General features: G+C 40.1%; 1 protein-coding gene across 4 annotated transcripts in view; it reads left to right on the top strand.

Moving 5' to 3' along the window:
• The window catches only part of MAP3K3 (mitogen-activated protein kinase kinase kinase 3), a 68,652-nt gene that overhangs the window by 736 nt on the left and 49,858 nt on the right, over positions 1–18,058 (top strand). For 2 of the 4 annotated variants that reach the window (XM_036269731.1, XM_036269730.1), the window contains exons 2-3: positions 10,094–10,215; positions 11,794–11,886. In XM_036269731.1, the coding sequence (XP_036125624.1) occupies positions 10,094–10,215; positions 11,794–11,886 (215 nt within the window). The remainder of the gene's footprint in view (positions 1–10,093; positions 10,216–11,793; positions 11,887–18,058) is intronic. The other 2 variants (XM_036269733.1, XM_036269732.1) reach the window with 1 other exon arrangement.

The raw sequence follows: 18,058 nt of genomic DNA, 5'->3' as shown, positions 1-18,058 counted from the left end.
GAAGCAGCGGCGGGATCGGGGGCCCGTGCTCCGCGGGGCAGCCCGCTTCGGCCCGAGCGAGCCGGACAGCGAGCCCGAGGGCGGGGGAGCGAGAGCGCAGTGTGGGGCCCGGGCTGGAGGCTGGTGCAGGCCCAGCTGCTGTTGTGTCTTTTCCTTGATTTGCTTTTTTTTCCTGCCTGTGTCATTTCCTTCCCTTTGCTCACACAGGCCGGCCTGTGAGAGTTCCCGGGGCTTGCTCTCCAGCCCTGTGCGCTCCCCAGCGCAGGGGGGAGGGCGCACCGGGAGATAGGCTGGGAGGTGATTAAAACTGCAATCACTGCTATCAACAGCGCGAGTGAGAAAAGCGAGTTGCACGCAGAGTGCTGGAAGTTGGGAATTGGTCGGGGGCTGCCAGTTATAAATTACGTCCTACTTTTTGAAAAATCCGGTTTCAGTGTTTTGCATCGTTATTTTTTTATCTTGCGATATGTCTGGAATTATAGAACTTGTGAGAAGCATTCGCTATTCAAAAGAATCTCGATGAAGTTATTTCCTTTTTACAATATTTGCCATTTCTATTGTGAAGATGTAATCAAAGAAAAGCTTTTAATGTCTTCCACACACAGCATTTGAACCGAATTATGTTTCATGTTCTTTTTGGTAACTTGGCAAATGACTATTGGACTAGAATAAGAAGCAAGCAACATTTTAGATGTATTTTGCTTGTCTTGTTGAACCAGTTATTGTAATAGTGTTGTGTGCAATCCCAAGTTTTTGAAAGTTTTGGTATTGTCCTAAAAATTCAGGGGTAAACTTCAGTGAAAGAGTCATTTGCAAAGCCATTCATTGTATCTGTGAAGTGCCCCATGAGAAGAGGGAACGTTAATGTTTACTTTGCCCTATAGCAAGGTCAAATCATTTTTGTAGGAGGTTAAGTGTGTGCTGTGTCACATTGGGCAAATACTCTTTTGCCCCCTGTCTTTACACTCTGACTTGTAATGAATTGCCTTGTTCTATTCCAGGCTGCTCCTCAGACAGTAAGGGATGGGTTTGTTCACTTGCTGGACTTACTGTTTCCTCCCCATACTTTTCCTCAGAAGTGATTGCTCTCGTAGGGGAAAGTCTCCTGTGACAATAAGCAGAAAAGGAATCCAGTAAGGCCTGGCATTTTAATACATAATTGGACAAATGCTTAACATTTACTGAAAATGTAATATATAATTCTTGACCTCGTTAGGCTTCAAACATTTATCTTGTGTTCTGGAATTTGATGATTGAGCTAAATCTTTGAATTGATTTGTGAATCTATATTTGTGATAGTCTTCCTAATGAGTCTTTCCTCTTTGTCCTATGGGGGCAATATTAAGTCCCAGTGAAATACCTGAGGATGTGCGGACCTCCCATTCTCTGCTTTCTTGACCACTAAATCAGAGTATATAGATGTGTTGGCTACTTTTCTTGTCTAACATAAAAATAGATGTCAGCCTGTTTTCACATTTCAAACCATTTTCAGAAGTTTATTTTAAGTGTGTGAGTCTGTGGAGGGGCAGTGATGGTGAGAAAAGAAGTATATAGGTGGAATCTAGAGCCCCAAAGAAAAAAGAAGAAAGGTGAAGGGATTGAGAAGTACGGATTGCTAGTTACAAAATAGTCATGGGGTTGCAAAGTACACCATAGGTAATATAGTCAATAAATTGTATTAACTATGTATGGTGCCAGGTGGGTACTGGAAATATCGGGGAGGAACACTTTGTAAAGTATATGATTGTCTAACCACTATGCTATACACCTGAAACTAATACAAAATAATATTGAATGTTAACTGTAATTGAAAAAATTTTTTTTTAATTTTAAAAAGAAAAAAGGACCAGGATCTCAGTGTCTTCTCATTTGTTCCAGTATCAGTTTTATATGAAGAAACGGAGACAGTGAGGAGGGATTTAATTTTCCTGGTGGCTACAGTATATTATTAGGCAAGGTAGTTTCAGAACCACTGCCTGCCTTTCTTCAGCAAATTCCCCTCATAGCCATTCTCTTTCTTTTTTCTAGATGATCTTGACTTGCAGAGCTAATACTGCATTCTGGCTCTTTAATTTGCTTTGTACAGGGATCAGCAAGGATACACACACACACACACACACACACACACACACACAGCCTCTCTCTTAAATACTGGTTTCCACATTGGTGATATTAACGATGAAAATTCAAATTCCCAGACCTGTTAGTTTGCTTTAGTTGCTATAGTTCTTAATAAACTCGAGGGTTGATAAGAGAGAAACATAGACTTATTAATATTTTCATTACGCTCATTAAACTCCAGCCTAGTGAGGAAAGAACTAAAACTAATTTGAGTCCCTGCAAGTTCTTTGGTTAACAGTCATATTTTCCTGAGCTCTTCTAAGCCCTAGATTCAAGCCTGTTAGACAACTTGGGTTGCTAATAAAAACATCAGATTTTATATTGGCTGTTAGCCCCAGTAAATTTCTAGTGGAAACTACACTTATCCCTGTAAATAATAGGAAATATTATTTTTTTTGGCATTGATAACTGTGGTTATTTATAAAAATTGGTCACGCTAGAATTCTCTCCTAGTTTCAGTAATTATAATGGCAAATGCTGTTGTTAACGCCTGAGATTAATTCACTGGTGTTTATTTGAACTTTTATAAATGCAATCTGAAACTTAGTGGGAAGTATTACTGAAAAATACGTAACAACTTGGAAATGTTACAGGAAACTATAGTGAACTGAGTCTAGGATTAAGGATGATGTGATTCTGGTTTGATAACTTGGTTTGAAGTCAGAGTCAATGTGATTTTTAGATAACTTGTGTCTCTAGGGTTCCCAGATTCTTGGAAGCTCCCAGTTTGACCAGTCTCAATTCAGTTTGGCTAGAATCTGACCACTGTGTAGACTATGAATAGTTAGCAACTGTTTTCATTGAAATTGGAATCACGATGTAATGAATCAATATGGCACTGTCACAGCTAGATTTCTGATATTTTAAAAAACGACAGCTGGATTTTAAAACAGACTTTTAGGCATTTGTAAAAAGTAAATATTTGTCCAACTAAATATTACATAGGAAATACACAAAGGATAAGAAGCCATTTCATGGTTCTGTGTAAGCTATCTATTTATTCTTTGTCCATTTATTGAGTGCCATTTATATGTCAGATGAAGTCTTATGTCCTGTACCTGAATTTATCCTGTCCTTAAGAAGTTACAGTCAGGTAAGGTAAACCAGAAACATGTAAACAAATAAATATAATGAGGTGTTGTAAGTTGTACTTTGTCAAATTCTGTAAAGGTACACAGGAGGGAGAGATCAGTAATATAGTTTTGGGATTGACATATATAATCCTATAGTCAGACCTTTAGGTTAATTTCATTGAACATTAAAATAAAAAGTAGTGGTGATATATTGATTATTAGGAAGCAGTGGTTTACTTTGTAATATGTGTTTTTAAATTTTGAACTATCAACTTAATACTGAAGGGCTCTTATATCCCAGAAACAGAAAAATAAACACCAGAATTTGACTTTGAGATCTAGCAAAAGTTCAACCACGTCCTTGAAGGAAAAAAGTTTCTTGTGAATTGAAAATGAGGCCTTTTCACTTATCCTTACTATAAAATTATGTTTGCCCAGGTATGAACAGGGTGGAGGCTGTGGGAGTATGTGAAATACATAGAATAAGATAGTAAAGTCTGACTCAGGGAGAGTCTGAAGTTCTGGATCACTTGGGTGAGCATTGTGATCAGATGATCTAGCACAGTAGGGTATAGCAGTGCCAAGATGAAGAAATAATAACATCATTAATTAAATGAGACCAAAGATTTAAATATTACTTTGGAGATTTAGGGAGCGTGACATAGTAAACAGATATAAAGGACAACAATGTTTACTGAAGGGCATAGTACTTCTGGAAACTTTTCTGGGTGTTTAGCCAAGGGAATTCATAAATGGAAGTGCCTTAAGATTGGTTTTTTTATTCTTTTTTCTTTTTATCCTTACCCGAGGACATTTTTGCATTTATCTTCAGATAGAGCAGGAGGGAGAGAAGGAGGAAGAGAGAGAGAGAAACATCGATGTGAGAGACACATTAAGTGGTTGCCACCCATACAACCCCAACCAGAGCCAGGGATAAACTGCAACCGAGGTACATGCTCTTAGCGGGAACTGAACGCAGGACTCTGGTCCGCGGACCAACGCTCCAACCACTGAGCCAAACTGGCCAGGACAAGATTGGTTTTTAAGTAGAGAAGTAATAGTTGGGTCTGGAAGAGTGACTTCCTGATGGAGCTAAAGAGAGAGGGATGTGTTGCCTGGCAGCCCCCATACCATAGGTCAGGTTATCTGGAGAAGTACATGTTGGTGGATAATTGTGGATGGATGGCTGCTTGAGACTGCCTAGGAGCCTCCACTGTTTAAGCATGAACTACTCTCATCCTTGTTTCACAGAGCCCTTCTTTTCTATTGTCTATAAATACTCTTCCCCTTTAGATTCTTAACCTCTTAATGTTCAGAATTAACTTTTCTTCTTCTTCCTGGTAGCTTTTAAGTGTGTCAGACAATCCTATCCTAAGGAAATCTTTTTAAGGTTATTACACTCTATTACCCCTCTCTCAACTTGTTCACATGTAAAGTTCACAAATGAATTAATTGTTGACTTTCAATTTTCTTTTAATATCCAGCTTCTTGATTACCTTTAAAATTTTGTTTCTGCCCCTACCATTCTATTGGATCTGCCTGGCCTATGTTTGCCACTGTCCTTTTTTGCTCTTGGCTTCTGTGGTGTCACTATTTTGTTTTTTCCAATCTTCTTTTTTTGGGGGGGGGGGGTATGTGCCCCTAGTGGGAACCAAACCCAGGACTCTGGTCCACAGACCGATACTCCAACTGCTGAGCCAAACTGGCCGGGGCTCCAATCTTCTTAAAGAACTTTTCCCTAGCATACCTTCTTCCTACCCTATTCTATAAGGGTTACAACTCACTGAGGATCAGTCTCTTTTCTTCTCCCTTATCCCTTATGTGCTTTCATGTCCTTTCTCCTCCTCAGTTCAGTTTTTATTTTTTATTTTATTTATTTTTTTATCCTCACCCGAGGACATTTTTCCATTTTTTGTTCAGATAAGAGTAGGAGGGAGGGAGAGAGAGAGAGAAACATTGATGTGAAAGGGACACATCGAGTGGCTGCTTCCCGCACGACTCAACTAGGGCCGGGGACAAACTGCAACTGAGGTATATGCCCTTAGCGGGAACCGAACCCAGGTCTCTCTGGACCACAGGCCGACGCTCTAACAGCTGAGCCAAACTGGCCAGGGCTCAGTTCAATTTTTAAATTCCCTCATAGCTGGAACATCTTGCTTCTCTGAAAGAATCTTTATTCTGTTAATAATTATGTAAAAATCTGTACAACCTCTTGCTGTTTTCACTGTAAAAAATGTTTTTACACATGTGTGTTTATGTACCCTGGTTTATATACCATGTAATTCAATCTCTTTATTTGCATAACCTCATATTTGTGTGTTGTTTATTTTACCTCTAGAGTTTGAATACTTTGAAGTATCTTTCAAAAGTAGTGTATAATACATGATAGGTACTCAGTAAATGGTTATTGTTAATGATTAATAAAAATTCAGGAATAGTCCTCGCTGGTTTGGCTCAGCAGTTAGAGTGTCGGCCCTTGGACTGAAGGGTCTCAGGTTTGATTCCTGGTCAGGGGGACATACCTGGATTGCAGGTTCGATCCCCGGCCCCAGCTGAGGTCGTGTGGGAGATAGCCAATTGATATGTCTCTCTCACATCGCTATTTCTCTCTCTCTCCCGCCCTTCCTCCCTTCTACTCTATCTAAAAAATCAGTGGAGCCCTGGCCGGTTTGGCTCAGCGGTTAGAGTGTCGGCCTGCGGTACAGAGAGACCCGGGTTCGGTTCCTGCTAAGGGCACGTACCTCGGTTGCAGTTTGTCCCCGGCCCTGGTTGGTCGTGCGGGTGGCAACCACTCGATGTGTCCCTTCACATCGATGTTTCTCTCTCTCTCTCTTCCTCTCTCTCCCTCCCGCTCTGTCTGAACAAAAAATGCAAAGATGTCCTCGGGTGAGGATTAAAAAATAAAAAATAAAAAAAGTAAAAAATCAGTGGAAAAGTATCCTTGAGTGAGGATTAAAAAAAATTTTTTTCAGGAATAAAATTAAGTGTTAGGGTAGATTAAATGTTCTTCAGTCTTTTTCCATTGATGATAATAATAGCCAGCATTTTTTTTTTAGCATTACTGTTAGGTAACATGAGGAATAATTTTTTTTTTTCTTTTAACTCTCACAGTAGCTCTGTGAAATGATCCTTAATTTTCTCCATTTTACAGATGAGGAAATTGAGGTTTAGGGAGAATAAGTAACTTGTTCAAGGCCTCCTTACACCCAGGTCTTCCTGACTCCAAAGTTCATTAACTGACTGCTGTACTAAGAAAGCTGCTATTTGTTTTCAAAAGTTTTGTTTGTTTTTATTTTTTAAGGAATCCCATACTGGAGTGCTGATAATTCAGTTAAAATCTCAACCCAGGAAGAAATGCCTAAAAGAGCCACTTGACTTACTTCCTGTCTTTATCCATGTCCTCAGTTTGAAGTATCAGTTTAAAAACCTGCCTGCCTCTAGCAGTATATTTTACTTTGACACAAAATCAGATTCTATGACCCTGTTTCACTTGTGTCAGTTGTCCTGGATTTCAAGAGATAGTGTCAGACTATTCCTCTAGTATATTCTCAACGCTGGAACTACCAAGCAAGGTTATCCATTAAGTAATGCCAGGAATTGGTTAGCTTCCTGGAAACAGAATTTGTCAACCTGATAAACCAGCTCTTATAATAGCATCATCTTATACAGAATTAGAAATGTCTTCTGAAGTCCTCTATGTCATGGATTTTACTTAAAAACCATGTATGTGGCCCTGGCTGGTTTGGCTCAGCGGTTGGAGCGTCACCAGTGGATCAGTGAGTCGCGGGTTCAATTCCGGTCAAGGGCATGTACCTCGGTTGCGGTTCATCCCTGGCCCTGGTCAGGGTCATGTGGGAGGCAGCCACTCGATGTGTCCCTCTCATTTCAATGCTTCTCTCTCTCTCTCCCTCCCTCCCACTCTATCTGAAGATAAACAGAAAAATATCCTCGGGTTAGGATTAAAAAAACATCACATATGTGTTTGTGTGTGTGTGTATTTACATCCATCTTGGTTCCATATCTGAGTAGGGACAACTGAAATTCTCAATTCTAAGGTGGTTACCTTGATACAGAAAACTTTATGCATGCTGCTGTTAGGAACATTGCTGGATACCCCTATGAAAACACATACTGAGTCATAATCCTTATATTGATTATAATTTACTGTTACAGTTGGCCCAATAGTTTTATACATACATATTTATATAAGCTAATTTAATATATAAGCCTATATATATAATATATGCTAAACTTCGTAGCCTATTCTCTAGTTGTTTTTTTTTTTTGTTAACCTCACCCAAGTATATTTTTTCCATTGACTTTTAGAGAGAGTGGAAGGGAAGGAGGGAGGGGTGGGGAGGGAGGGAGAGAGAGAGACAGAGAGAGACAGACAGACAGACAGACATAGATTGGTTGCCTTCGCATGCACCCTGACCAGGCTGGGGAGTGAATCTGCAACCCAGGTATATGCCCTTGACCAGGAATCCAGCCCGCGACCCTTTGGTCTGAGGGCCAATGCTCTTGACAGCTGAGCCAAACCAGCGAGGGCTATTCTCTAGTTTTCAAACCTTGGTTGGAAGGTTAAAATACAAAACAAACAAATACCCAAGCAGTTACCTTTCTTTAAGGAACCTATAGAAAATTGTTAGAAAATATGAGACAGCCCAGCCAGTGTGGGTCGGTGGTTGAGTATTGACCCATAAGGTCGCTGGTTCAATTCCTGGTCAGGGCACATGCCCAGGTTGTGGGCCAGATCTTCAGTGGGGGCATGAGGAGGCAGCTAGTCAATGTTCTCTCTCATCAATGTTTCCATCTTTCTCTCCCTCTCCCTTCCTCTCCCTCTAAAAAGCAATAAAGAAAAATAAATAAATAAATAAAAAGAAGTATGAAACAATTGATAGGATATATGTATTTTAATTTTGACAAAATACCAACTTCCTCCTCATTTGTTATCCCATTTGCCTCATTCTTTTGGCACAACTGTATCATTCTCATGCATACTTTTGTATACATGTATATTTTGAAGTGGAATTAGAAGTGGAATTACTGATGTTTTTCCTCCAAATTTTTTGTTTTAATTTTTATTTACTGATTTTAGAGAGAGAAAGGAAGGGGGGAGATCAATTTTTTTGTTATTCTACTTATTTATACATTCATTGGTTGATCTTTTATTAAATTTTTTTCTTTATTGATTTTAGAGAGAGAGGAAGGGAGAGGGAGAGAGAGATAGCGACATCAATGAGAGAGAAGAATATTGATTGGCCGCCTCCTGCATGTTCCTCCACTGGGGATTTGGCCCACAACCCGGGCATGTGCCCTGACCAGGAATCGAAATGGTGACCTCTTGGTGCAAGGATCAATGCTCAACCACTGAGCCATACCGGCTGGGTGATTGGTTGATTGTTATATGTGCCCTGACCCGGGATCAAAACTATAACTTTTACACATTGGGATGATGCTCCAACCAACTGAACTACCCAGCCAAGACCTTAAATCTAATTGTACTTTTCTAATCAGGTAAAAACCTCTTCATGGGCGCCCTTCTTCTTTTCTTGCACTTCCTCAGAGATTGTGTAGGACACCTGAACAAATTAGGTCTAGGAAGAGGGGGAGGCATAGAATGCAATTTTAATTCCTATACTTCATGCTCTTCTTTCTTTTCCATGAGATATTACAATATTTCCAAGTCCGGCCCGTGTGGGTCAGTGGTTGAGCATCGACCCATGCACCAAGAGGTCGCTGGTTTGATTCCCGGTCAGGACACATGCCCGGGTTGTGGGCCAAATCCCCACTGGGGTGTGTGCAGGAGGCAGCCAATCATTGTTCTCTCTCATCAATGTTTCTGTCTCTCTCTCCCTCTCCCTTCCTCTCTCTCTCAAACCAATTAAGAGGGAAAAATTTCCTAGGGATAGTGATAAAGGGCAGAAGATAGGCCCTCTCTGGGTGGAGTCTTTCATTCTTAATTCTTTTAAGGTGTGCCCCAAGTCCCCAAGTGACTCACTTGTCACCAAAGCAAGTATAACAACTCATCCCTCATGTTCCTTTCTAGATCAACAGATTTATTTATTTTAAACTCTCAAATGCTATTTGAGTGGACAATGATCTCTTGAAGGACCTGGGAGAATTTTGCGAAACATGGAATTAGACTGGTTTGGGTTCTGGATTTTGGCCAGTTGTCTTCAGTGCATAAGAACTCTAGTACTTTATGCTATTTCAAGAAAAGGGGATTAAAAGTAATGGCAGTAAAACAGAGACAATACATTGCTTGGTCAATTAGGGAAGAAAAACAGTAGAACTGCCTCTTGACTTCCCTATGGGAAGCAGAAGGCCTACAAACTTGTAAAGGATTGGGAAGAGGGCAATCAAAGACTAAGCTTATAAGATAACTTCTGTTCAAAGCAAGTACCTAAGGTCCTTGTTTGGTACTTTTAAAATGTGCTCTCCTACATATGATACTTTAAGAATAAGTCTGTGGCTAACTCTGTTCCATAATCAGCTCTCCATGAATTCATCTTTTCACTCAGTACCCTACTACCCTGTGCCATGTTGTTCTTCAGTTTACTCCAACTTTTCATCTGTTTTTCCTGGTTGAGTTTCTCTGGTGCTAGAAGAATTGCTCTCTTTGAGCACCTCCCTTTCCCCCAGTGAATTGGTAAGTATTGCTGCCAGAGATCTGATTGGAGAACTGTTAAAAATCCATTAAAATTCAAACTACCATAGTCTAACCTCAGTTATCTACTTTTCAGAGACATCAAATGTATATAGTTATAGTTAGAAGGTCTGTCATTTTACCTGGGCAGAATTCACTGAGTATTAGTCATATAATTTGTGAAAGTACTTTGCTGGTCTGTACTAAAGTATCTTAATCCATGTGACCCATGTGCTCTCTTTCATTGTAGACGAACAGGAGGCATTGAACTCGATCATGAAGGATCTGGTGGCCCTCCAGATGAGCCGACGTCCCCGGGTGCCTGGATATGAGACCATGAAGAACAAAGACACGGGTCACCTAAATAAGCAGGTGTGTGTGGCCCTGGCAGACTTAACAACATTTGTTGGGGAGGGGTTTTCAAATAGGAAATATTTGAGAAGCCAAGACCAGATACTTTTAAGTAGTATATGTCACTTACCACTTAAAAGATTGTGAAAAGAAGCATGATCTGGAGTCCCAAAGCCTTGTGCATCTTACTTTATGTGTAGTGTTTCATCTATGGCAAATAAGAATAATTATTTATTGTGGAGACAGTATTCATATAACTTTTCTTTTCTGATTATTTGGCCAATATTTTATCCAGATTTATGATCCCTAACTCAGAGGTTTTTAGCTACTTTACAGTATATACTCAGGAAAATTTAATTATTTTAGTATTAGCATGTGTAAAATATAATTAGGAAGGGAAATTTATTTAATAAAATGTCATAATATATTCTAAAGATATTATTGTTATTTAGAATTTTTTCCCCTTTATTAACTCAGTTGAGAGTGCCTGTTTTATTGAAAGTTGTGTTGTTCTTTAGGAAAACAGTTTTTATTTTTGTTACCATTTAAACTTAAGTGCTGAGAATCTTCTCACATGCAGTGTCATTTACCTCCCTGTTTCCCGGGTACTTTGGCTTGCAGAAAGGGGTAAATGATGGGGAGCTTTCCTCCCTAGTGGGTATCTAGCGCTATCAGAGGGTGGTGTATATTCGATGAAAACTTGTCCATGATGTCCTCCCTTGTGGTTCTCTTCATTATCAGCTAACCTCTCTTCTCATTTATGCCTTGTCTACCAATTCTTCAGAATTAGCCTTGGCTCTTAGAGAAAGTATAAGGCCCTTAAAGATTTTCTGTCTAAGGTCTGCTAGATACAGCCTCCTTGAGTTTTTCTCGCCTTTAGGAAAACTGGGGACCCTGACTTCTTTTGTTTCATGTTAATAGAAGGATTAGTTTAGAAAGCTGTTTTTATTTTTGTGGTTACCTTATAGGACTGAGGGAACAACAGAATAGGGCCCATTCTTGTACTATTTTCATACATTATTCTATCTAATTATGGGGTTTCTCCCTTGCCATAGTTCATTTCTTTTCAAAACTGCTTTTGGAAGAAGCATTTTACCAGAAGTGAGTCCCCTCCCCCAAGCTTGAGCCTAATGACCTCACTTTCCTTCCTGTCTTCCTATGTGGAGTGTGCTTGCTAACTCTGCTCTAGTCAGCTGATCTGTCTCCAAATGGGACTATAAGCTTGGATATCAGTTCATAGGTGAAAAAGAGAAGCTTTCTGGAGTTGGAAGGCCCAAATGGACCAGTGTGGGAAAAAAAGGGGTAGAGTGGTCCCTGATTGATCCTTGAGGGGTGTTTACCTTTTAGGAATCCTTCTGCTTGGAGCCTAAAAGCCATTATAAGAAAAGTCCTGATCTTTTATTGTGCCTACTGCTGTTATTGGAATGAAGTCAGTGGTTATGAAGGTAGGAAACTGTGCAAAAGACTGACTTCTGGTTAGCAAGTAATCTTAGCAAGAGGTACTGGCTATTTGGACCCATAATTTACTTGAATGTCGTCAAACTTTTTCTCTTGCATAGAAGATACAAACTATTAACTTCAGTTTTTTTGTTTTTAAAGAAAAAACACAACAGCAGCAGCTCAACCCTTCTGAACAGCCCCACAGTAACAACAAGTTTATATGCAGGGGCCAGTGAGACAAAGAAATTTTTGGTAAGAAACCAAATTACCTTTTAAAGTTAAAATGTGCTTTTGAACCTGATACTAGTGCTGGAAGAGTGTGGAGTTCATTTTCCAGACAATTTGTGGATTTGTAGGGAGCATTGGTTACTTGTTACCTGTATTCTGCTGTCACCATTTCTCACAATAATATTTTTTGTAAATAGACTCTATCAATGCTGCCCAATAAAATTTCTATAATGATAGAAATGTTCTATATTTGTGCTGTCCAGTGTAGTAGCCACTACTACACATAGCTAATGAGCAACTGATAAACTAAATTTTAATTTTTATTTAATTTTAATTATTTTACATGTAGATAGCCACATGTGGCTATTGTCTTGGACAGCACAATTTTATATACTATATAAGGGACTACTGGTTTGTTGGACAAGAAATTCAGTATATACTTGAAGATGTTTTGTGAAGCTGTGGACCAAACATGGCTGTTTAGAAATTGAAGCTCAAAATGTTATGCTAATACTGGGTAAAAGGGCAATGATTGTTTTTTCCCTTAATAAAGTCAAGGTTGTGGAATAGTCTCTCCTGGGAAATGTTTAACTTCTGACCAGGAGAAGTATTCTTCAGCAAAATCCTGAAAGCAGAAAGAAGGAGAGTGTCTCAGTGAATGCATTTCTAGGAAGGATGGAGTGAGATGGGGTTGGGGGAAGCTTTTAGAAAGAGAGTGTTTACAGCTTAATATAATGGAAATACCCTACCTAAGAATCTGGAAACATTAATAATAATATGTTAACATAAGATTTTACAATTTACAGAGTGAATTCACATTTTTTATTATTTTTGTTTTTGTTCACTTGGGCCTGGGGTAGAAGTAAACTGTTTTCTCCATTACCAGATCTCTTCCTGAAGGTCCATGTTTAGAAGAGAGGAATGAAAGATCAAAACCTAATTTAAATGGCTAAGAGATGTCAACTGGACTAAAGATTCAAATTGCAGAGTCCCAGTTGAAAGTAACCAAGCATTTTGGCCAGCAGGAAAAGTTGTTTATTCAGGGGTGAGGTGGCGTTGGCAGAGGTAAATAGCACTTTAGTGTGAAAATGGCAGTGCTGGCTATAAGGCGCAGCTGAGATTGGCACAGCTTCATGGGGCTCAAGCTTGGTACAGCAAGGAAAGCCAGAGGAGCTGTGGGTTCAGTGACAGAACTGTTTGGGGGCTGAGGCCTGGAAGAACTAGAAAACCTAATTTAATATCTCTGCTTGGCAGGACTTCAGACAGACATCTTCTTCCCTAAGTAAATGAGCTAAATAACTAATTTAAAAAGAATGCTTTAGAGAACAACTAAGCATCTGAGCACATGAAAGTACATGAACAATGAGGTGCTCAGCTATGAACTGTTTGCTAGGAGGTAGGATTTGTGTTCTTTATTCTCCCTCCTGTACATTAGGTCCCTGGACAGTCTTAGATGTATGGCACATCCTAAGTGTGCTGGGGCCTATGGATAGTTTTGCAGGTATTGATGTGCAAAAGATGGATCTTTAGCAGTTATTAACTCACAGTGCTTTATATCCAGCAGTTGTTATTTCTCTGTGAGCTTGACAGCTTAGTGTAGTGAAAAGATTACTGGTCAGAAGCCATTGAGTTGTTAATAATCCATTAACATAGGCTTTTATAATTAACAGAGGGCTTTCTGTAACAACTATAAGCATGTGTATAATACTTTAACGCTTACAAAGTGATTACACAAGGTTATTGAGTAGAGCCAGGAAGCAAATCCAGATCTTCTGACTGACACCTGGTCACAATAATTTTACTGTGTGTAAATCTAGTAGTCTTTATAGACCTCAGTATTTCCATCTGAAATACAGAGATAATAATACCCACTGTGTCTACCTCCTAAAGCTGTTTTAAGATCATGGACAGAACGTAGAGCATTTTGTTGTTGTTATTGTCAATCCTCACCCGAGGATATTTTTCCATTGATTTTTAGATAGAGTGGAAGAAAGGGAGGTGGTGAGAGAGAGAGAGAGAGAAACATTGATGTGAGAGAGACACATTGATTGGTTGCCTCCCCCATGACCCCAACCAGGGCCTGGAATCAAACCTGAGACCCTTCAGTCCTCGGGCTGAAGTTTTGACTGTTAAGCCAAACTGGCCAGGGTGGATTCTTATTTCCTGATTCTTGTTTCTCTTAAATCTTATCAAAATGGTACGCAGAGACTTGAACAGAGCCCAGGGTCTCAGGCTGTCCTTTTAGATGTTCACTATTGGGTGCTTGCTTCAGAATAGGAAAGTTGCTTTCTTCATAGCAGGCACGAGCATAGCAGTTCTCTTGGCTATCAGTTTTAGAGGAGAATTTTAAGAGTTGTTCCTCCCAGCAGGATCAGGGATTTAACAGACTGCCTTTGTGTTTACTAAGCTAGACCTGTCTCTTCCGGACTTCCTTTGTCTTTCAACGGTTCTTAAAAAGATAGGCTGGCTAATTTGAAAATAAAATATAAAGCAATACACAAGCCTGGTATTTCACTTTGTAAGAAGCTGCTTTATAATCATGTCTTCTACTGATCTCATAGGACTTGCCAGAGTCACACTTACAAATAAAATTATTTTTGTTGCCCTTTTCTTTTTATTCTCATTTATTTATTATCTTTGGCAAAATAAGGACTCCAGTGCCAAAGATGTGGGAGCCATCTAAAGAATATAGCAAATACAGGGATAGAGAGCACTACAGAATCAGAGAAGAGGGGTACTAGGCCTGATGGCTAGGTGAGGCCTTTGCCAGATCAAATTAGTTCACACGCCCTGGCCGGTTTGACTCAGCAGTTAGTGTCGGCCTGCAGTCCAGAGAGGCCCGGGTTCGGTTCCCGCTAAGGGCACGTACCTCAGTTTCAATTCATCCCTGACCCTGGTTGGGTCGTGCAGGAGGCAGCCACTCGAGGTGTCCCTTTCACGTGGATGTTTCTCTTCCTCTCTCTCCCTCCCACTCTATCTGAACAAAAGATGGAAAAATGTCCTCGGGTGAGGATTAAAAAAAAAAAAAATTAGTTCACAAACCTTTGTTTAACAAACACTGATTTATTTATTATTTTTTTAAATTCTTGGAGCCCTCTTTGGTTACATGTTCAGTTGTTGAGTTTAGACTTTGGTATCATCGTTGGTTACTCTTATTGCCCCTGCTGAGTTCCCAAATCTGTAGCTCACCCTGGAGACCTGCACTGTTCTCCTGGGTGCATCTCGTACTGTTCCTTTCACCATATTGGCTGTAGTAGGTGGGGGACTTGAACCTGTCTAGATACGAATTTTTGTATTGGAACTTTTTTCACAGCAGCTGTGCCATCCATTTACTTCAACATGTGCCTATAGTTAAGTTTCTTAGACATACAAAAGAAATATAAATTATGTTTACCGTACCCTAGGAAGCATGCAGTCTTATTAGGAAATGAGAAATTCATTTCAAAAAGAAACTAAGGTAAATTATGACTATGTATGCCTAAATATATGGTACAGATAGTAAGTGCTATAGGAAGCCAGAAAAGTGAAAGATGAGCTTGGGCAAAGGAGTTATGGAATCATTTCTGGAGAAGGTGGTACTTGAACTAGGCTGTAAAAAGTTTAGGTGGGTGGAAAGGAAGAAGAGTGGCATTCCAGGATGGAAAACTGAATGATTAAAGGCCTAAAGAAAGGAATGAATATAGCATATTTCAGGAAATAGGGTGGACATTGATCTGTCTGAAGAGAGTGTTCCTGAAGAGAACAAACAATGTGAGATGGTTAGGTACACTGAATGAGCTTAAATTCCAGAGGGCTTTGAATGATAGCTGAGAATTTAGACTGTATTTCATAAGGTCATGGGGATCACTGATTACTTTTTTAATATGGAAGAGACATGGTGAAAGCAGTGGTTAAGATGATTGAAATTGTAGAGGAATGTAAACTATGTTGGAAAGGGGTTGCCAAGAAGTACAGAGTTGCTTTTGGAATCCAGGAATGAGAGAAAAAGGGGCTCAGTGAAAGTGATGATGGAGAGAATGGGTAACAGTCTTATACCAGAGGCCTTTGAAGAGAGAATTGGAACTTACTGTCTGGCTGTGAGAAGGGGAAGGAATCAAGAGGGGAATGGGGGGAGGAATGAAGGGAGGGGAGGGAGAGGGAGAGGGAAAAGAAAATAATAATAAAAAAGAGAGAATCAAGCAGAACTCAGAGGTTTGAGCCTGTAGTCAAAAGAACAGTGGTACCAAGGTTGGAAATAACAACACTGAGACGGGAGGGTAGTTGATGCAGACTGTGGCTAGGTTGAGTTTGACAGTACAGTGAAAAAGTCAGACTGTGTGTGTGGTTTTTGCAGGTCCCTTATCTGCAGTTCTGAAATCCAAAGAGTACTATAAACTAAAAGGCAATTTTTGGGGGGAGGTAAATTTGTGGCAAACTCATTTGTCAACAAAACTTTGTGTGACTCAGTTGGTTGGAGCGTCCTCCCATGCACCGAAGGATCAAGGGTTCAATTCCCAGTCAGGGCACATACCTAGGTTTCAGGTTGATCCCCAGTGGGGGTGCATGCGGGAGACAACCAATCAATGTTTCTCTCCCCTGCCCCCTCTTTCCTTCCTCTCTTTTTAAAATCAATAAAAATAAAAATAAAAAAACATATCCTCCTCAGGTAAGGATTAAAAAAAAAAAAGAAAAAAAATACAAACAAACCTGGTCTGAATGAACACAGGACTGTTTATAGTCTTTATCCCATTTATTGTAAATATTCATACTTTTCATTACAAAAACTAGTTTAACAGATAAACCCTAAATCTTAGTGACTTAACACAATATGTCTAGTACAGAGGGACCCTAACTGAAGTTGGCTCCACTGATCTAGAACATGTGACTGCCAGGGAAGAGAGTCTGAAATTTGGTCAGAATTAGTCACAAAGCCCAAAACTAACTTCAAGAGAGCCTAAGCAATGCATAAGATACCTGTGGCATTCTGCCTTTGCCATGGGAGTGCTGCCCCAGACCCCTTCCTCCTGGGGGGGAGGTCACATAATAGACAGAACATGTACCATACTACCTCTCTAAATCCAAAAGTGCTTCTGAAACACTTTTGGCCTCAACAGTTTTGGCTAAAGGATAATGGGCCTATGTTATTATTTATTGAGCACTTGTGATATACCAGAGTACTGTCCTCATACCTTTATCAGTTACTTCATTTAATTTGTTTGATAACTCCATGAGATAGATACTGTCAGTATTCTTACTTTACAGATGAGGAAACTGAGTCACAGAGAAGTTAGTAACAAGTTCAGGGTTTGAAGCCAGACAGATTGAATCAATACATTCTTTTTTAAAAAATGTTTTTATTTATTTTATTTTTATTTATTTACTTTTTGTTAATCCTCACCCGAGGATATTTTTTTTATTGATTTTTAGAGGGACTGGGAGGGAATAAGGGAGGGAGAGAGAAAAAAAGAAACATCAATGTGAGAGAGAAACATTGATCGGCTGCCTCCCATATGCACCAGATGTCCCCCATTCTCTCTTCACCCCTTTGTCCTCCTCCACCCACCTCCTAACCCACCCCAGGTCTTCACCTGTCTATTGTCTGTGTCCATGGACTGTGCATATATGTATGAGTTCTTTGATTAATCTCTTCTCATCTTCCCTTCTACCTTCCCTCTGAGTTCTGTCAGACTGTCATGCTTGCATGTCTGTGGTTCTATTTTTTTGTTAGTTTGTTTTGTTCATTAGTGCCCCTTCCTTCCTTCCTTCCTTCCTTCCTTCCTTCCTTCCTTCCTTCCTTCCTTCCTTCCTTCCTTCCTTCCTTCCTTGATTTGAGAGAGAGAGGAAGGGAGAGGGAGAGAGAGATAGAAACATCTGTGAGAAAGAACATCGATTGGCCACCTCTTGCATGCTCCCCACTGGGGATCGGGCCCACAACCTGGGCATGTGCCCTGACCGGGAATCAAACCTGTGACCTCTTGGTGCATGGGTCGATGCTCAACCACTGAGCCACACTGGCTGGGCTAGCACTACATTTTTTTTTTTTAATCCTCACTTGAGGACATTTTTGCATTTATCTTCAGATAGTGCGGGGAATGGGGGGGAGAGACACATCTATGTGAGAGAGACATATGGAATGGTTGCCACCCACATGACCCAACCAGGGCTGGGGACAAACTGCAACCAAGGTATGTGCCCTTAGCGGGAACCGAACCTGGGG

The sequence above is a fragment of the Molossus molossus genome, unplaced genomic scaffold (assembly GCF_014108415.1).
Source record: "Molossus molossus isolate mMolMol1 unplaced genomic scaffold, mMolMol1.p scaffold_m16_p_19, whole genome shotgun sequence".
Taxonomy (NCBI): domain Eukaryota; kingdom Metazoa; phylum Chordata; class Mammalia; order Chiroptera; family Molossidae; genus Molossus; species Molossus molossus.
Note: the sequence above shows the minus strand (reverse complement) of the source record. Positions and strands in the feature narration are given on the sequence as shown.